Below are 21,508 nucleotides of genomic sequence, written 5' to 3' on the forward strand. Positions count from 1 at the left end.
AATTATAACAACTACGTTATGGATTCAAGCAGAAGCCTGAGGGAGGGGAAGAAGAGTGTGAGTGACAGAGAGTGAGAGAACTCATTATTGTCACCGCCTCTGCAATCGGAAGAATGTGACAGGCGAGCTGACTGACTGAGACCGAGCTTGTGGAGGTGACACACGGCGCTTTTGAGTGCGAGGACCGAACTCCCCCACTGGGTGAATGCTGCTACTTCACAGGAATCACATCCCTCATATGTCACACCTAGCTCTTTGAGTTTATAAAAGATACTTTTTTTTTTCAATTCGTAATATTACAGCAACATGTTATTTTCCAGGTTTGTAATTTTCTAAGAGGTTTTCTGAAAAAGACTACAACATTTGAAAGAGTCATAAGCAGAAACAGTTTTACATTGGTACACTTTCAATTAATAGCTATGCTAGTGTAACCTAGACCACATGGAAGTTCAGATGCCAACACATCCAAAACGCACTGAGGACAGATTGTGATCTGATCGGCCAGACTACCGCTCCCTCAGATAGTAAGGGACGCACTGTAACCACATTGAGCACAAGTGTAAATGATATTTGCATTTTCAATCCACACATGTAATCGTGTGCAACTCTTCCAAACCACCAAGGCAGCAGCCACTGGTCAGTTAGCGAGCTAGACTGCTAACACAAAAGCAGCTAGAAAGCTAATGGATACAGGTCTGACACCTGGTCATAATCCGTAAAGGTTGCCATCACAACCCTCTCCCAGCAGTCTCTCCAGATTGTCTTTCTGGACAGTGGCTGCACTGACCACAGCTGAAACGGAAGCAGCTGCATAATAAAACACAGTCGAGTTGTTGAAGACAGCTTCTTCCCCTGCTTAAAAAAAGCAAGCAAAATGTCAAACTGTAGCGTAGCTTCATGAATGGCTACCATCTTCTTTTATCTCTGAGCCGACAACAGCCATGGCTGGAGGCCTTGTATTCTAAGGTTGTCCGTCCATCTGTATGTACATCTGTATATATGTAGAGTTGACGTACGTCCCATTCTTGTGAACGCCTTGAGGGAATTACTTCAAGTTTAGCACAAGTGTCCACTTGGACTCAGTGATGAACTGATTAGATTTTCATGACCAAAGTCAAAGAGCCAGGTCACTGTGATCTCCCATCTGTCTCATTTTTGTGAACGCATTATCTCTAGAAGGCCTTAAGGACATTTCCTCAAAATGGCACAAATGTCCACTTGGACACAAGGATGAACTAATTAGACGTTGGTGGTCAAAGATCAGTGTGACCTCATATGCCATTTTGGCCATTACAAGAAGTCATATGCTAGTTACGGGAAAAAAAAATCACATAAATGTCTGATAAGATAAAATAAAGAAGTGATGACATTTTATATCCAAAAGCTCAAAGGTTAACTTCACTGTGACATCATAATGTTCTGAATGTTACTCAATGTCATATCTCAGAAACAGAAGGGGAATTGGTGAATTGGTGACACTAATCTTTGGTGCCCACCTTGAAACTATGGATACTGTACAGATCTTCTGTGCTGCCTGGTTGAAGGTGTGTTTGAAGCACCCATGTTTGAGAATATGTAGCTTCTTTGCAGCAGCATCCATATTTGAAACACTGTCAACTGTCATGGCTACATATGACTCTGGGCAGACATGGATGTTAACTGTAACTGCAACTTAACTGGTTCTCATAGGCACAACTCTGCCAGGCAGTATTTCTAGTTTTTGTTTTGTTTGGACCCGTGCAAATGAGGAGTGATGTTCAGCTGTTTGTGCTGAACAGAGCGACTGGATGTCAATGTGGACAGTGGAGGCACAACAAATACCAGGTGTATATGTAATTAGGTTAAATTATATCTACATACAATCTGGATACAAGACACATTTTAAGCCGAGGTATAAGGGGGCCTTAGTCTTTCAGTCAGTGCACAGCAGAACAGCTGAACATGCAATAGCATAAAATCTGTCTGCAAGCACGTTGAACTTCAACACAGCACTTTCCAAAAATAAATAAACAACGATAAAGGAATATTATCTTGAGTTTAAATGTCTTTTTCATGGAAATTTGTATTTTCTCTGTAATTTGTACCAAATAACAGTTCGTCCTGGGAGGAAACATATTAAAGTACAACTATAATAATATTTAGAAATGACAAGATGTTTAAAATAAAGCATTACTATTTTTACAAGGCAGAGAACGGCAGGATACAAATGTGACACCTACGGTGTGGCATTTCAATCAAGATGCATGAGTTTCTATTTTTGTCATTGATTGTCACTTGGAAAAACAACATTGTTGCTTGTGATTACACATCCTCTGGCAATGTTGTAGCCAGAGGCAAGTGTGCCACAGCTGGAAACTTATTAAATATACACAATGTATTCAGTGTGGGTAGAGCTGGGTTGCCAATTAAACAAGTTACTGTGTCCTTGTAGCAGGAAAATATTACTCAGTGTGGCGTTGTTTAACTGTAACTGCTGTTATGTAATTTATTTTATAGTAACAGAAAACATAGTTCAGTGACTGAGCTGTGATGTGTATCCAAGATGTCTTAGTCAAACAACTATCAGTAGTTACTTTCTGAACACCTTAACTGCAGGGGGAGATAACTGAATTGGGCTGTTGGCTGTTGTGAAACCCTTCCTTCACCAACTTTGGAGTTTCCTAGTTGTGCACTGCTCAGCAATGAATCAGAAATGACTTTTGTTCTTGCTGTAACGTTCCATATCACTCACACTACATAAAAAAAAAACCCAGTCAAGTTTCACCTCTCTGAATATATATGTTAACAAGGTGCAGCAATGAGCACACTGTGTACCCGTCTCTGTCATTAACAAATCTTTACATTAACACTCATTAATATGAGGTGTAAGGAACATGATCCTCCACAGTGGCGAAAATCTCAAGAACTCTCAAACATCACACAGACACATCACACTGATGTAGGGCTGCACCTGCACCTAGGCCCGACGACTATTACAACAATAAAACAAATATACACTTATCGTATGTTAAAGCAAATAAGATGCTACATGAGGGATGTTTGCCTCACAAGAGAACACCACAGTGTGAAGCAAGTGAGGTCCCAAAATCATCATAAATTACTACTGTATCACTTTCTGAGGAATACTACTTCTACCTGATACTCTAAGGACATTCAAACAAAACCTGACAAAGCTAAATTAAACTTAACATATGGCTGGACTGTGTATGTTTATTGTGCTAAACTGTGGCAAGAAATGTCTAACAGATAGTAAGTGAGTCTCTGGATATTACCCCTGGATCTTTAACTGTACTGAAGTAGCAAACCTGCATCACATGACCTAGTTAAGCCTTGTTTAGCTGATGACATGATCACAGATACTAAATAGGAAATTTGATTCTGCTGGCAACATATTGTTTACATAGCATATAAGCATATAAAATGAATTTAAAAAATAAGGGTACTTAAAGTAATCCCCTTACACACTTTTACAAGTCACTTTTATGAGACAGTAGGGGTCTCCCCGACTAAGATTTTACAGTCAATTCTGATTCATCAAGTATTTCCTATCATCCACCGAATCATTGCTGAATCATGTTTTTAAACTCCAGCTGCCAAAATAAAATTATATTAAAACACTGAAAGGTAGGGAAAATGAGCTTGAAAGTGCAATAGCCAATGGGGAAACACTAACACTGACTGCAACCAACAGGGTAATCTATTTCCTCTGTTGTCAGTCAGTGACAGACTTTCCTGTTATTGAGCTGTCCCCTGCTTTCAAATCAAATCATACCTACTTAAGTTTATTTTTATATGGCATGTTTAAAAGCAAACACAGTTGAGCAAAGTGCTGTACAAATTCAAGTGAAATAGTAGTTAAAATTTTGATAAGACCCACAAACACGTCTCAAATATTTTTTAGCTGCAGATTAGGCAAAACATGCAAGAGCTGGATGTCTGATGCCTTTCTGACACAACCTTTAGTGAATGACGTACTTGTTGAGGTGGAGGGGGCTGCATGTAGCCTTGTGGGGGTGGCGGGGCCTGCATGACAGGCTGGGATGGAGGAGGTGGCGGAGGTGGCGGATGGGGGTGTCCAGTGGCAGGCTGGTAACCAGACGGAGGCGGCATAGGCTGACCCGTGGTAGCCATGATGTAACTGGTCTGTGGAGGGGGGTGCTGGGAGAGCACTGTGGGAGGGGCTTGATACATGGGTGGAGGCTCAGGGTTCTCACTGGAGCCCTGCCGACTCAGCGTCATTTGGCTGAATTGGGGCGCCAGTTCTTCTCCCTGGGAGGAATAGGAATGACGTCACTGGTGGGTTTTGATTGGCACTACACTAAATACAAGTACAAAATCATTAGTATGAATGTAGATTACACAGTTTTTATTACAACACATAAAATAAAAATTAAGAACTGCAGCCTACACTAAACGAAACAGTACTATCAAACACAAGCAGGCATTGTTAGCTACAAGGCGCATTACAGCAAGTCACTGTGTGCACCACCTACAGATATATAAAGCTGTAAGTCATGATCTAAAGCTTCATATATGTAGCCTTATATATCTGTAGATAAAGTTACAGGTCATGAACTCATGTGGACTGCAGACCTGTCTGCTGCTGGTATCTCTATGTCAGTGCCTCCTGTGAATTCTTAAGTTGTAATGTGAGGTCTAACTGAGGTCTGAGAGTGATTGAGGGTGATCACAAAAACCATAAAGCTATATTAGCAGCAGTGAGAGCACAAAAGGAACACTGTGATGTTTTGAAAAACACCTGTCAGATGAGAGGATCAATACCAATTTCATCTCTTTGCATCCAGCACAATAGGAAGTGCGAGAACATAAGCTTAGAGCTATACTACCCTGGATTGTTAGTTATGGTTTGTAAACACCCTCAACAGTAAAAAGGAAAGTACAGTCAACTCTAGATACATTCTTGTTTGACATTTGACCTGGCTATATTTGCGCATTTTTCAGCGTTGTGTCTTTTGAATGCCTGCTGCTTACAGTCTGGGACCTGGTCACTGACTTTTTATAAGGCCCCAGCCTCACCTGAGTGCTTTGGGGGTTACACATTCACAAACATCCCACACAAAGGAAATTACAGGCAGAGGGCAGAGTTGCTGAAGAAACATACACCACCACACATTTCTGGTGGGTCATAAGCGATGATTGAAAGAGTTCAAATCTGTATGTGTCTATACATTGTTTTTTTAAGCAATATCCTGCAAAGTGTATCTTTAAGCTGAGGACACAGTTCTGCGGTTGTTGGGTCTGAACATCTGACTTTGGATTTGACAGAAGACAAGGGTATTGCCCAAAATACTTGAGTTCTTACCCAGTCACTTCTCATGCTCTCTGATTAGAAAGAGAGCACTGCAAATGAATTAACTGGATGGATGTATTTGAAAAATGAATGCTACAGAATTTAAACAAATGAGTTAACAGTAACATTTTGTTAAGTAAGATCACACAAAAATCAATTGGATTTTTTCTGTAACAATCCTTTCACCCACATTTTTTTCTGGGTTAAGTTATGAATTTAAATGTACAGAACTGTATTATGTCTTCACACAAACGTAAACTACTGACAACCAGGGCTGCCACTAACGATTATTTTCATTGTCGACTAATCTGTCGATTATTTCTTCGATTAGTCGACCAATCATTTCATCAAAAAATGTGTTAAAATGTTGAAAAATGTCGGTCTGCCTCGCCCAAACCCCAAAATTATGTCATCTCATGATTTGTTTCATACTCACGCCAAAGGGTTTTAGTTCACTGTCATGGGAGGGTGTGTAAAGCTGCCAACATCTGAATGTAAGAAGCTGCACTAAGAGTATTTTGGGGTACTTTTATAGTACTTTTCTATGAAAAATGACTCAAGCCGATTAGTTGACTACTAAAATAGTCACCGATTATTTTAATAGTCGATTAGTCATCGATTAGTCGACTAATCGTGGCAGCCCTACTGACAACAGTAACTTCCCAAAAAAGGTACTTCAATATAAAGTACTTGACGAACCAAAAATACTTTTCACAGCAAAAAAAAGGAGACACAAAATTTGCATACCATTGCAAATACCAAAACAAAAGTACCACATGGTAAAACTGCCATTTTTTTGTCACAGCAACTCACATGTGCTTGACATTCATGCAGACATGCACATGGAATAGCAAACAAGATTATCTTGCCCTGAGCTGAAGTACTACCTGAATCGTCCAGAGCAGCAAAGACATTATTCTTCCATGACTGTGGTTAAACATCTAACTAATGTGAATGAGAACAGGAGAGTGCAAGAGTTTCTAGCAGAATGCAGCAGTAGCTAAACGCACAGTGCGAGGGTGTGAGTAATGCAGTCTGTAACTAAATTAATATATAGAGATGAAGCTACGAGAGGTGTCAGTACCATTGTGTACTGCTGGGGAGGAGAAACTGGCAGGAGAACCTGGGGGCAGGAAGGGCTGGAGTAGGAGACAGGCTGAGAGGGCTGCAGAGATGCCACCGGCTATACACACCACCAGAAAGACGGAGGAAATAAAGAAGGCAGAGCACAGAGAGACAGAGACAGAGACAGAGAGAGAGAGAGAGAGAGAGAGAGAGAGAGAGAGAGAGAGAGAGAAAGAGAGAGGAGCAACACAGCGAGAGGGAGGGAGTCAGAAGCAGGTGGAAAGAAGGAAATAAAGAGAAATGAAGACATAGGAAAGATGTGGGTTAGAACACAGAGGAAAAGTTGTTAATGAACAGATGGATGAAACGGAAATCACATTTAGTTTCTAAATATTATACAAAAAGCAATAAAATTGTGTTTACAAAGTGAAATGCAATTATTATTACTCAGAGAGAAAGGAGAGGACATTGCTGTCATTAAATATGCTGTAATTAAGTGTCTATAATTTTTATACAAGGCGTTTTCAGAGGCAACAGCCCTAGGGACTCTGAGAGGGAGCTGCCCAACGAGGAGCTCCTCGAGAACTACACACCGTTAAAGACTTCACTGTGGGTCCATTTGTCCATGTTTTCTTTCTTACAAGCTGTTGTTTGCGTTTGGTGTTGTCAACTGTTTGCATGGCTAACTTTTTTTTGTTTTTAAACTGCTCCTGACAGTGCTGCATTGGCTCACGTTTGACCAATCAACATCTGATTAACATCTGGACAAATCACAGCACCACTCATGGTTGTTCTTGTGCTGAGAGACCAGGGAGAGTATCTACTCTGAAACAAGAACTACGATCATTCCTAGTTCTTGTGGTGCAGACACATTAGGCTCATTTGAGATGATCCAGGCCTGTGCAGAATTGATTGTCTGCGATTGCCACACAATGCATAACCGTTAGATTTGTGTCTGACTTGATTCTTACTTGCTCCAACATCATTTTATTATTTTGAGCAATCTGGTAGGCCTAGGCGATATCATACCAATGTACTACTAGTGACTATTGTTGCTGTGCTTCAGCTTAAATTTAAAGAATTCATCATTATGATTATGATTGTTTTCGTGCCCCCTTTGTCACTTGATGCCCTCATGATGTACAGGTACGTAGCGATGACGCTGCATGTGGGCGAAGATAATCCACAAGATCGAGGTGGCCACTGCTTTTAGAGCCAGGCACTGCAGTTGCTCTTCATTGACTGCAAGACCCAGGGCATGATAGGAAATGCCTGGCTGTTGCTTGATCGAAAAACTGATGGGCTTTCAGTTTCGACCACAAAAACTGCATTTGCAGAAAGTCAAAATATTTTGTGCAATTGTAATATTTAATGTAGACTATAGACTAATCTCATGTTGCTCAATAAGGGATTCATCTCTTAAACATATCTTGTGTGGTTGATAATAATAGTAATAATAATGATATGTGGTCTGCAAACTACAGGTAGCCAACAGACAGATCTCACAGGATGTAAATATTTCTGTGACTTCCTGTTTGTTCTTTGAAGGCTCCTAGAAACTGTCCGACTTGACTACAGATTCTTGTCACTGCTCCTTGCTGCCGCCGCCTGATCTTGTCTTCTTTCTAGGAGAGGCACAGTTCATCTTGAACAAGCCTCATAAAAAGTGGGGTTCTTAGAACAATGTTTTTATCCCTAGAGAACGTTCCTCCAGTCTGAAAATGCCAATTGTTGCTTAAAGTACCTCCTCCTTATATACGGCCAGATTCAGCCTCAGGCACATCATTCATTTAATTACCAGCCCATTTAGAGGAGGAAGGTGGACATATGATCACTAAAGTTGTTCAATCGACCACCTTATTCAATTAGATCCTCTGTAACTTGAAAGTATGTCTTAATTTTTGCTGATATAATTGACATAAATGCAGTTAGTGGAGGTACATACCTGAGCAATCATGTGGTTTCCCATTGGGTGTTGCTGCGGAGTGGGCAGCAGGGCAGTCTGAGGAGGAACCTGGGGCTGTGGCTGTGGCTGTTGTGATGGGCAGGGGAGTAGGCTACGGCTAGGCTGGGAGGCTGCAGGTGGGGGACACACATCAGGACTGACTAGAGGCAGGCCTAGTGATGCAGAAGACGACATGAAAACCACAAAAAGAACTTAATTTTAAAATAATTTGGTCATACAAAGAGAAAATACCACAGGGTTCTTGTATTATCTTCCTCTTTACATCATTATGTGAGTTTCCTAGACCACCAGAGGGCAAACTCAAGTTAACATTCCAACGAGAGGTGAAGCCTCTCTCTAGTTTAAATATTTTGGGCCGGGGTTAATTATAATTACAAATGATTCCAGTTTGTTTTAAGCAGCAGGGAGTGTTAAATATTCAGTTTTGCCTGAATATAAGATGGGATTTTTTTTTCTGGGTATTACATCTGAAAAAGGGGAGGCTGCATTATATTCAAGGACAAGACATTTACATACTCAAAACACCAGATTTTCTTTTTTCAATAGAGAGAGTTCTGATCTGTGGTCGAATAGTCAAAGCAAAGAAAAGAAATTACGTCCTCTCTCTTTTCCCAAACACTTTTCCTTAACCTTAACTGAAAACGAGGTCAAGGAAAAATGTGAAGGAGAATTCATAGGGGGTTAGGGAAAGACAATCTCGACATGATGCGAAGAGAATCTGCCTGCAATTACATTAGGCAACATAATTATGTGATGATGGATGTAGTTGTTGTGGATCTGCTGCAGCAAAACTACAATGTTACGTAGATGGCCCACAAAAGCACATCTTAGACACTTTGTATGCCGTACTGCTGTGTTGTTTACAAAGAATGAAATAAAATCAATAAAATAAACTAATTTCGTGTTTATTATTTTAGTTATGTCCATTAATTGTTCAGATCGTCTATGTTTTCTCATTGTGTAAAAGAGCAATGTAACATCCAGTTATAAACTCTGCCACGGAGGATAGCTAAAAGTTATTTCAATTCTGAATGGCAATGTTGTCTACCTTTACAGGCTTTCTCCGCCAGCCTCACTTAATTTTATCATCCTGCTTTCGTGCCCTAAAATGATATCCAGTTTGCTGTCTACCATCTCCCTGATTTGATGTGAAATGAGCATTAGTATCACCGTACGCATTTAAGCATGATGGAAAATACAGTTTGTTTTCGTGAACGGCCGAATGGTGCACCACTTTAAATGTTGAATGGGCTAACATCATCTCCTTTCGTTAAGTGTGTATTCTATGCTAAAGAGGATAAGAAAAGAAGCACTGAAGCACCTTTCCTGAACATTAAGAGAGTGCTACCAGCTCCTCTCATGGCTGCCACATAATCCGAGCAGTACGGTACAGTTCAGTTCAGTGCGCATTTTTTCCGTTTCCACTGTGAAAAGTTGTGGATGGTACCAATGGAAACTGTCCCCATTCTTGGTCCCCCCTCTGTTGGGGTACCTAGCACACAGATCTGGTAGTAAAAGGTGGAGCTGTGAACACTGCAGTCCGTTGATTGGTCAATAGAGGACGGTCACTCTGCTCAGAGCTTAGTTGTGGCTGGTTTTTGTAACCACTGTTCACACCGTGGCAAGTATAACATTAGTAAACTATGCCAATAAATATAAAGGATGTTTTGCTGCCTCTCACAGCAGCTGTAGTCTGAGAAAAAAAGACTAAATTCACTGGGCCGACTGCTGGCAACGTATAAGGTGGAACGTTAACTTGTAATGTTACGCGATGCATTAGTTGACAAGGTGAATCCATCAGCACACCTTAAATTTCAATGCGACAACTTTGACGATTACTTTACTTTTTATTGTCTCTCTTGGTTGACACAGACTTTAGTAATGAGTGGATCTTCAAATGTTTAAAATATAGATTAATTTTGACTGGATTATGTAAATTGCATATATTCTAATCCTCACTTGGATAAAAACAACAACAAAAAAAGCATCACGGAGTGTCATTCCTGTAGGCTCCGGCCGGCTGCGCTTGCCTGAGAAGGACTAAATGCACAAGCCTGCTATTTTTAAATATCCCATCAAGAGAGACTCTCACTGCAGCCTGTTCTATTTTGTTCTGAAAATGTTGGCATGCAACCACATTCTGCGGACAATGAATGAGGCGCAGACGCTCAATCTATGAGCAAATACAGTGAGTGCCGAACAGAGCAGTGAGTGACAACAACCTTGCCCACATTTAAGTGTACTGTTTACGGTGGAATTGCTTAACAGACCTAGGGTCTAGGCACCATGTCTACCAAGGGTTACTTCTGGTTCCAAAGGTACCATACCGAAAGTGTTTGGTGGAAACAGGACTTTAGACACTTCCAAATCATTTCACTCAGTTAGGAACCTTCCCAAGCACTGGTACTCGTCGTCGTACTCGTCGTCATTCGCTTATCCGGGTCCAGGTCGCGGGGGCAGCAGCCTCAGCAAAGAAGCCCAGACAGTCCTCTCCCTAGCCACGTAAGAACTGACGGAAGAGCCTTCCCAAGCAAAAAAAAGACAATTCGACCGCAGCCCTGGTTAACCACCAACTCCTACAGAAAGTGTTGCATTATGGGTTGTTAGTAGCTTTAACGCTGCCATGCTATCAATTCTCCGCAAGTGTTGAGTTAGTCCAGTTTTACCTACAGGAGTTTCCAGCGAATTGTGTAACAGAGGAAATAAATCCATGAGTCAGTGAGTCAAAAACGTCTCCTGACGTCTTTACTGCAGAAACAGCAAAGACTGAATCATCTGTCAAACGGCCAAGAGTAACAGTGTCATGGAATTTCATAAGAGAGCTCAACAAGAAAATGCCAACAACTAAAGAAAATAACTCCGACTGGAGAGAGTTAAAGCTCAAGCTTTTGCTTTTTAATGGATTGTAAAAGCTTATGCTTCAGTAAAAAGTTCACCAGAAAGACCTAAATGTGTCTCCTTTTTCCCTTACTGTGCTCCACAGTCCTTACCAGAGCGAGAGCCTTTGCAGCTTCCCTGTGAGCCTTTGTTGCTGCCAAGGCTATCCCCTCTGGTAAGAATGGAGATGCCAGAGAAGCTGCTAGCCTTAGTGACGGGCGGCCGGAGGGTACGGTTGGAGCTGTCTGAGTCGGTGCTGCTCCAGGGCCGTGGCTCCAGGCACTTCATGTCACTGTCTGTGCTGCTTTGACGACTGCTAGACGCCCGACTGGAGCTCTCACGGTTCCCTCTGAGAGACGACAGAAGAGGGAGGTAGAGGAGAGAGACAGAGAGATGAAATGAAAGGGATAAAATGGAAATGGGTGCAGGAAAGAGGGGAGGAGACGAGGTGAAGTAACAGGAGAGGTAAAGCGAGAAGAGTTTAGAGATATGTAGAGAGCAGAGTTGAGAGACAAAAATGTACATGGGTAGGGTGAGGAATATATAGAAAAGGGAAGGTGTGCACACAGGAGGATTTGAAGCAGAGGAGAATGTAGGTGGAGACAGAAACAGAAGGACAGTCAAAGACAAAACAGGATAGAGGGGAGAGCAAAAGCAGAAGAGCAGAATAAGGTCATCAGAGAGGACACACAGTGTGACAGGCTTCAGGATGGGGCATTCAACACAGATGCACATTGGCTGGTTTTAGTGAGTCCACGATACAAATAAATCAGGCAACAAACCACCAAACAATATTATTTCCAATTCTGAACATACGACCACACACACATTCACACGCACAAACACACGTACAAACCCATCCACATACGAGAACATACATGCAGGGAGAAAAGATGCTCCAGACATTCAACACTGGGGTGTAACGGGTAGGACAAACATCCATGAATTCAACACACAAACCATTAAAGACTGGAGACAACATTCACATAACAGACTTTGACAGAATGAGCACTTGCATACATACGTGTTTTATATTTTAATACAGATAAACAGTAACACATGCACTTAAAACATGTTGTATTGAAGACAAGAAATGACAGAAACAAGACACACACACACACACCTGTAAATTAAGACCAGATGTACATCAACACTCAGACTCACGCACACTTATCTACAAAATAACCACTTGCTACCACTGGTTCACCACTATGGTTCTTTATACTAGATTGCCATATACACACTGATTGTGTTGTTGTGATGCTGTCACCCAGGATAAGGGTAGCTGCCGAGAAAACCAATGATCACACTGTAAGCGTAACCACCAACCTGGGGAAACCCCTCCATCACAAGTGAATGGTTGGGTCTGCCATTGACATGTCAGCATTGAGAATATTATTGTTCCATCTGAACACGTCCTACTGTGTTTGAGCTTGAAAATAATACATTTAAAGGTTCTGTATGTGACATTCAGAGCGCTGATATAGCAGCAAACCACTAGTTGCTAAGTAAAGATATAATGGAGTGATGGCGTTCTGAGCAGAGAATGAATTCACACTCCCTCTGTGTGTGTTGTCATCTGAGCGTCACTGTGGTTTGTTGTGGACTGATATCGGGACAGCTTTGTCGTGGAAATGGATGTGACTATCCTCTGGTTCCACCCTGGTCAACACTGTTAGCTCTGCCACTGATGCCGTGGCTAATCGCCGTTCATGGAGTTAGCACCGTAAGATGCTAGCTGCTATGGATGTATATCCGCATTAGGTCAAAAAAGTTTGACTTCCTGGGTATAAAATAACCCAGATCTTACACACCGTTAAGCCCACTACAGACTTAGACCACCCAGCAGCTTCCAGTTAAGCTCTCTGCTAACTTAAACTGAGATAAAATTATTTTATCGTCAAGCTTTTGTAGACTTTCTAAATGTTAATGGACCAAATGGATCAAATTCTGACAGTGAAATGAGTCATTTGATGGGGGTTCAAAAGAAATTTATCCACTGATGTACAAAAGTCTCTTTAACAATGTAAGTCTATGGGAAAAGCCCAGCCACCTCCATGTTGAGAACTATGTCGAGTCAACTCACACACTTTGAATTTCACATAGAGCTCCTTAAATAAAGGAAAATTTAAAAAAAAAGAAAAGAAAAAAAAGTGCTGTACATACTGGTGGTGCAGTGTTAAGTTGAATGTAGATAGAAAGCCCTGCAGGTAAACAGAGACCTACGAGGCTAAATTGAGGTCAGCAGAGTAAAAAAAAAAAGCCAAGTCAGCTGCTGTAAACACTTGTTTTTTTCATCCTCTTTGAACTGGAGGAGGGATACGAACCGAGTATCTGTCCGTGTGGAGAGAATTCAAAACATTCAAAACATGTAATTGATTGTGGGAATCTCCATGACGAGAACAGGGATGTGGTATGGGTTGTAAAACCATAGCGATAGTGAGTGGTGTTTGAAGGTGGCTGTGGCTGATAAATATTTCAGAGAGACTGTAATTAATGGAGGATCTATTTTGAGTCCTCTCTCTGCACAGCCTATTTTAAGGAAGGGTGGGTGCTCTGCCGTTTCTCTGTAAAGGGAGGCGCACACTTGTTCGCTTCGCTCTGCAGACAAAGATGAGAGCAGGATGAGCGGGGGGAGGAAGAGGAGGAGGAGGGATTCTGCTGTTGATCACATGATATTTCATCTCCACTCTCTCCTCACGACAGCATTCCCCATCACACGCACAAACAGGGGAAGCTAGGCTGCTGCTGCTGTTGTTCTGTGCTTACATCACTCTCTATTAGACGGTTAAATTAACCCACAGAAGAGCTTCTTGTTTTGGTCTATTTAAGTGCAGCACATACTCTTTAAAGGTTAATGTACTTTATATGAATGCTGGACTTGGGATATGAAGGTCCTTTTAGGTGTAAAAAGGCCATAGCATTAACATTATCATATTAAGGTATGACATGTCAGACTCTAATGAAATTTCTGCAAGCAGCACAATCAAAAGAGATAAAGGACATGAACAAATATTCACCAAATAATTGGATGGTTCAAAAGTTGAAGACAAGAACATTGAAGTCCCAGAGCCACATAAGAAAATATTTGATAAAAAGCTATAGAGGGAAAAAGGAGAGCTATGTCGAAAAGCTAAAAAAAAAGACACAATGTCAAAGTATATAACATTTTTTTTTTTTACAAAATGAAAAGGTAAAAACTTCATATAATATACCAAAGCTGAAACAATTAGTTGATTAATCGATCGACATAAAAGTATTTGACAATTTTTTAATTATTATATTGTGCATTCTTCCTTTTTTGTTATTCCTCTAAAGCAGTAAAGTGAATGTCTTTGGGATTTTAAGGCCCTGACCAGAAAGAGCGCTTTTTGCAGCTTCCTGTGTCTCTCTGTCTGTACCTTACATCTCTATTAAAAATGGACAGAAAAGGCACTGGCTCTGATTGAGAGTTAAAGGCTGTTCCCAAATAGTACTTTGGACACAGGGAAATGTGTGGGTTGTCCAGGAGATTCGTCTAAATGGCGCATCGGTTTAAGGGTTATTTTAGGATGAGTCAGAGACAATTCGACAATCTGGCATTAACTGTCGGGCTGAATTATGGTTAATGGTTAATGTTACGAAGTAGCTGCGGCTGTGATTTGGTCAGATACACCTTGCAGCTTGCCTCGGCGACTTTGAAAATAAGCTAATGTTAGCTTCTCACAAACTATGTACGCTACTACTTGTTGTCATCGCCACAACCGAAAGCCTGCCTCTCAACTCCTCTGTTTGGACAAAGAACACCGATGACGAAGGTTTTTCAACCCAGGTGTTCAGGGCACTCCTGCAAAGATGCAAGACGCATAGAGCGGAAAACATGAGCAAAAGCAGAGAGCAAACAAAAAGCTGCCCCAGGCTGCTAAAATGCGCTGTGTCTGATCGGGACCTAAATGTCAACTCGGGCTCTGGGAAATTGTGATGAACATTTTTCACTTGTCTAATGTTTTATGGACCAGAAGATTAATCTGTTAATCAATAAACAATCAGAGGATTAATCTCCAATGAAAATAACTGTTAGCTGCAACCCTTTTTCACTCAAAGGAAAAGACAGGGTGTCATCATGTTGTGTTCACACTCTCATGTTAAAGTCCAACAGCACTATTGTATTGTACTGTATGCACTGCTTACATATTTTTACGTGCGACTGTGCAACAGGTGACATGTTAACAGAAACTACAAGACTAAGTCAACCACAAAACAAACAGGTTACTGTGGAAGCGATGCAGTTACTTTATATAAAAAATGTAGTTGACGGTGGATGGGTGGAGGGATAAGTAGGTCAATCAGTCCCCAGTGAAACCACAAAGCAGCCATGCATGGGCCATGGGAAGCCCCACGGTGCAGTGCTGGAATAGCCATCAATCAGCCGACTACGCCAAGCAAAGATATAAAAAACCACCACAAGTCACCACTATCATCACCAAACCACTTTCAAAGAATGGGCATGGCAACACACAAGTCAAAGTCAGCAGCACCCCAATACCTAAAGATCTGCCTCCTCTTTTGAGAGCTAGAGCAGTAGCCCTCAGTGGAAAGTCTGTTGGGGTTAACATTAGGAGAAAATGCTGGGGTTACAGGACTGGATTGGAGAACAGGAGGGGGTTTAGGGGAGGGTGAGATAAGGAGGGGTGGGAGGTAGAGGTAGGCACAGTGCAGAACTTTTACCCCTGCGAAGAAGGGAAAAAAAAAAAAACGCACACAAGGCAGAAACTTTGACTGTTGAAAAGCCCACTCTTCCTCTTTCTCTCTCTCAGCATATTACGTCCTAATCTTTCAACCTCAATGGCCAGGGTGCCTAGGGATGGAGGCTGACTGTAACTGCTGTGTGAGCTAACTTATTTCTAGAAAACATTTCTTCCACTACCTACAAATCTTTCTCAAAGACAGTGTGTCTGTCAGTCTAACATAAAACAACCCTTGAAAATCTGGCACAGAGAGAGAGAGAGAGAGAGAGAGAAAACATCAGCAAATGCTTATTGATCATTTGCTTGGCATTGAGAAGAAACAAAAACCTTATGTAGGGGCTACATTAATGTTAAGTGGACAGATTAGTACAAAGAATCACTATATAATCTGTAAAAATTGTTAAGTTTATGGGTTCACAGTCCTCTACCTTTCATAACTGAAACCTAGCAAGGAAATTGTAGCTTTAAAGGGGAAAGGTAATAAAGATTGAGTCTTGCAAATGCACACATTAGAGTCTCCAGGAGGATGAATCATCTTACCTGTTGTCGTTGATGTATCCGTTTTGAGAGGACTGTAAAAAAAAGGACACCTGCACATTATGAAATGCTTCATTCATTCAGGAGCACTTAAGACTGACATTTGTATGCAGCTCAACCTTTCAGACGTTCTCAAGTTTGACATTATATTTGATATGTCGCTTAAAGCAGACATTCCCACAAGATGATTACCAGCACTGGAAATAAGAATGCTGTATAGTTATACTTCCTCAGGGCTCTAAAAACTATTAGCATTAAATGGTCTGATTACATGTCCACACAAATACAAAGTAACTGGAATTCTGAAAAATCTTCACTTAGGAGTTTTTAAAAAAATAACTCCTGATTTCAGTGTCATAAAACTCAGTTTGCATGTAGATGAGAGGCCAAAAATGTAGAAGAATATATCAGTTTACAGAAATATCTGTGTGTAAAAGGGCTGGGTACTGAACTCTGTACTTCTAAGGGTACTGACCGAATAATGTCGGTACGACCGAGTACCAGTTCATATTAAATCCATCACTGCCAAATGCTGGTACCTGAGTGTGCACCTGGGTGAGAACGCCAAGTTATGACACGAGGCAGAAGTGATGCGAAGCACCCTGAAGCCTGAAAGCCAACCATGGAGCTTCAAAGCCAGCAAAAGAGCTCCATGGAGCTGCTGGGTTCAAATTAAGACAGGAAGTGCAAGTACTGCAAAGCCAGGAAGCTAGTCATGGAGCTCTGTGACCGCTCCGTCAGCCACACTGTTGGCTTCCCAGCAAGCCAAAACTCTTGCTGCAGCACCAATCTGCCGCAATAATTTCAGCGTCTGGTCTACAGAGACAGAAATTGGAAGGTACCTATAGGCACTGGTACCCAAATTCCAAAACTGGAGCCGATATCGGTTCAAAAGTGAACGGTACCCACCCCTATTGTGTAGACTGGGCCTAAGAAGGTAACCACTCTTCTAATTAACTGCTCACAATTCACAGACATGCACCCTGAGATGAGAGGTTGAGAGCAGGCACTGCTTTGTATTAACGGGTCACAAGGAACCACCGACTCAGAGAATGAATGTTACCATGCTTCATGACACCAGTTATTAAACAAAAAGTTTTTATTCTCGACTGATAAAGAAATACTGATTTCTCACTACTCAAAGGAGCTAGAGGGAATGATTTAGAAATGGATTTTTTTTTTTTTTTTTTTTTTTTTTTTTTTACCCTGTCTAGGTTCAATACTTACTTCTCGGGCAAAGATCCGGTCTCGTACCCGCTGATACTCTTCCTCTCGCTCTTCAATGGACTTGCTACGCCGCCCGTCCTGCAGCGGGACACGGATCTAACATTTGAGAGAGCAATCCAATCAGAAAAATGACGGTTACCATCTAGTATGCATTATTTACAAATATCCGCTGAAGTTTGATGTAAACACATGTACAGCCACACTTAATACGACCTGCTGTAAAGATAAGTAGCAACAAGTCACATGATACCAGCAGTAGCATGCGAGGGAGAGCAGCTGCTTGCCGTCACAACAGAATGGAAACTGTGCACAACGAGTGTTTTGAGGGGCGGAATAAGCGTGGGAAGCTTTAACACCACAAACGTGATAGAGGAAAGGAAAATGTTAAATATGCACAAGCATTAGGCGCCAAAGAAAAGTGTCAATGCTTCAAACAAACAATGTTGGAAAGAATGAAGTGTGAAAAACTTGGTTCAACAGCAACAAAGCAAGTATATTATTCTTTATTATAATGATGAAACTGCTTCTGTGGTTAAAAATGTGGGGTTTCGATGCTTCAATGAAAACCTCATAAACAACTGTTACACGAAAGGTTTTAACTTCCTTTGAAACGAAACGAATAAAAACGAAACAGATAAAATATGTTGTGAGTTTTATAGCTGAGATACAGACTTAAAATATGTATATTGTGTCATCAAACAAACTGAAACACTGAACAGTTTTTTTGGCTCACGCGGAGGCAATCAGCAGCAGTGAATAATATGTTAAATGCAACTGTAATTTAAAAACTGTGTGTCATTTTGGGAGACAGTACCAGGAACATGCTAGTTACTGCATATGAATGGCCTATTAATAGTTTAGTACACTCTCAGGCGTATTCACAAAGAATGATTGCAGCCGCTGATGAATTGAGCATCACTTTCAACCACTATCTGCCCATCTCCAGGTCTGATTCACAAAGGATATTGCGCTACTGATATTACAGTGCAAACACACCAATAAAGTTTTGTGTGTGATTGCAATTATCCACGGTTAAGTATAAATGTTGCCTTAACGCCAACAACACAGTGGGCAGAACAGTGGCAGAGAGAAAAGGAAAACTGAAACTTTCAGACTGCCTGCTACATACATTTCCGACAAGGTTTAGAAACATTTTTTGAAACTTCAGGCAAGCAATTCAAATGTGACAGAAAGAAATTGTATTTGGGATTTAATATTCCAGTTTGTCTGTGCTGTTGGTGTTTTCAAACACACATCTCCAGACTGTAAAAGAAGATCGGCATGACAACCCATACAAATGCTCTTCAGTTACAACCAACCCACTGAGTGCAGTAATAATTTCACTGTAACTGTGGGTTATCTGTTAGCCTTAATAGTACATGCTCTATACCATGAACTGAGTCTGTACTGCTAAAGCCCAGGTTCAAGTCCAGCCTGAGACCATAACTGCATATCACCCCTTTCTCTTCCTTTCCTTTCTGTCTATCTCCCACATCCACATAAAGCAGATAAAAAATATCTAAAAATAAATAAACAAATGAAGAAATGAATAATTTCAGGAAATACATAATACATAATTCTCAGGAACCCTAAGATTTGTTTGGCAACACAGTTAGGGGTGCATTTTATCCTTGGCGGGTGCTTTAAGAGCTACACGGTTTCTATTTGTCTTATTCACCCAGATTTAGCTGTTGCAAAAGCCACGTATCCTTTTGTGATTTCACCCCTCTTCAGTCCAATTTTCACCGAGCAGTACAGTTCAGTTTGGTATGCTTTATTTCCGTTTCCACTGTGAAAAGTTGTGGATGGTACCAATGGAACCGTTCAGTACTGTCCCCAGTTTTGGTCCCTCCTCTGTTGGGGTACCTAGCACTAGGGTTAGGTACCATTCATAATTGAACCGATACGGTACCAGTACCGGTATCTGAAATTCGGTACCGGTACCAAACGGTACCTTATTTCGGTACTTTTTAACCCTATGGGCCCTAGGCCTTTTTTTGGGTATTTTTACTGCCTTTACTTTTAAGCTCATATCACAGTCATTATAAAGGCTACATACACATGCTATATCTTGTTTTGTTTTTTTTCAGGACAATCTGGGCTCCAGATTTGCCATCATTTCATGTTCTTCTATGTGTCTGTATTTTATATTAATTTTTATATCAATGAAAAGAACAAATCTGTGTGCCTAAATTCTTACATTTTTACATGTATCTCAGCATAGCAAGTTGGAAAAAGACATATTCTGCCATATATGAAGAGGGGAGACTCTCTGGAATCTGGCAATATAAGAACCATGATGGTGGGACATTCTGTCACTTCACAGCTGACTCATTCACAAGTCAAAAATGTGTTTTATCTGAAAGAAACATGCAATATTTACATCTAAGATAATAGAAAAATAGTCAACCAAGTGCAATGATGTCCTCCAAGATAATATTTGTTTTTCAGTTTCAGTTATATACTGGGGAGACATTTTGGGCATTGGTGGGGGAGCACGTGTCCCCCTCAATGTATATGGTGACTACGGCCCTGTCAGCATGCATTAGGCTGCAGTTGTCTGGGTGCGCAAAGGTGAAGTGGCTGGTCTTGTCATACAAAGTTTGATGGAGTGTCAACTGGACAATATGGAGATATTTGCATCTTGAAAGCCGGACTACAAATGCGGACAGACAGGGAGAAACACACGCAAGCCTAAGACGTGGTAAGATACGATATTCCTCACTATATGAAGTGACTGACAACAAGATCTGTACAATGGATTGTAAAAAAATTCGTCAAGTTTTTATTTTGTAGACAATTGATCTGTATTTAGAGCGTGATGGGATGACAGCACAATGATGTGTGTGGTCCTGCACTTTCATGTGATATGCGTGGCATTTCTGTGCGAGCCTGTGTTCGCGAGTAATCCATCCAAGAGTAATGTGTGTGCAAAGCTGTATGAAAGCTCTGTTATACATCATTTTATTGTGATTTTTCGCTGTGAAAACATTGGATTACCAACAAGTGCCTTGTCAGAAAGCTACAATTCTGCTGTTTCTGCTGATATGCATGGCTTCTCGCTTTGACGCATGGTCGCGGAGAAAATCCACAGAGAAGAACGGGTGTGAATTTGGACGCACTATGCGTCGTTCGGGCCCATAGTCTAAACTTCTCAGTTTCAACATTTTATTGAAAACATTTAGGAACAGTGCTGCACGTTAACTTTTGTCCGCACATTGTTTTTGTCGACATTGTTGCTGAGTCTGAGGTGCGAGTCATGCGCTCTCACTCCGCCTCCACCTCAGGTACCGAAATTTGGCACCATTTCATTTTAAGTGAATCGGTACTCGGTAGTACCAACGTGAAACGGTACCGAGTACAAAAAGTACCGAGTTTCCCAACCAGGTACCCAACCCTACCTAGCACACAGATCTGGTACTAAAAGGTGGAGCTGTGAACACTGCAGTCTGTTGATTGGTCAATAGAGGACGGTCACTCTGCTCAGGGCTGAGCTGTGGCTGGTTTTGAGGCTCACGTAACCACTGTTCATACCGTGGAGAGTTTTATTAGTAAACTGTAACTATAAAATGAAAGGATGCCTCTTGCAGCAGCTGGAGTCAGAGTAAAAAAAAAAACTAACTCACCGGGCCAACTGCTGGCAACTTTTAAGGTGGAGCGTTTACTTGTAATGTTACTCAATGCATGAGTTGACGATGTGAATCAATCAACACACCTTAAATTTCACTGTGACAACTCTGACCATCACTTTAGTTTTTATGACATACACTTTTATTAATGAGTGGATCTCCAAGCATT

At 41.2% G+C, this 21,508-nt stretch overlaps 1 protein-coding gene across 12 annotated transcripts in view; it reads right to left on the minus strand.

Annotated features, from left to right (window-relative positions):
- Positions 1 to 21,508, minus strand: part of LOC125893723 (R3H domain-containing protein 2) — a 79,690-nt gene that overhangs the window by 14,524 nt on the left and 43,658 nt on the right. For 3 of the 12 annotated variants that reach the window (XM_049584874.1, XM_049584636.1, XM_049584716.1), the window contains 7 exons: positions 17,711 to 17,806; positions 16,487 to 16,536; positions 15,745 to 15,798; positions 11,333 to 11,568; positions 8,322 to 8,494; positions 6,396 to 6,494; positions 3,976 to 4,269 (listed from right to left, as the gene is read on the minus strand). In XM_049584874.1, the coding sequence (XP_049440831.1) occupies positions 3,976 to 4,269; positions 6,396 to 6,494; positions 8,322 to 8,494; positions 11,333 to 11,568; positions 15,745 to 15,798; positions 16,487 to 16,536; positions 17,711 to 17,806 (1,002 nt within the window). The remainder of the gene's footprint in view (positions 1 to 3,975; positions 4,270 to 6,395; positions 6,495 to 8,321; positions 8,495 to 11,332; positions 11,569 to 15,744; positions 15,799 to 16,486; positions 16,537 to 17,710; positions 17,807 to 21,508) is intronic. The other 9 variants (XM_049585184.1, XM_049585106.1, XM_049584795.1 and 6 more) reach the window with 8 other exon arrangements.

This window comes from Epinephelus fuscoguttatus, linkage group LG1 (genome assembly GCF_011397635.1).
Source record: "Epinephelus fuscoguttatus linkage group LG1, E.fuscoguttatus.final_Chr_v1".
Lineage (NCBI taxonomy): Eukaryota > Metazoa > Chordata > Actinopteri > Perciformes > Serranidae > Epinephelus > Epinephelus fuscoguttatus.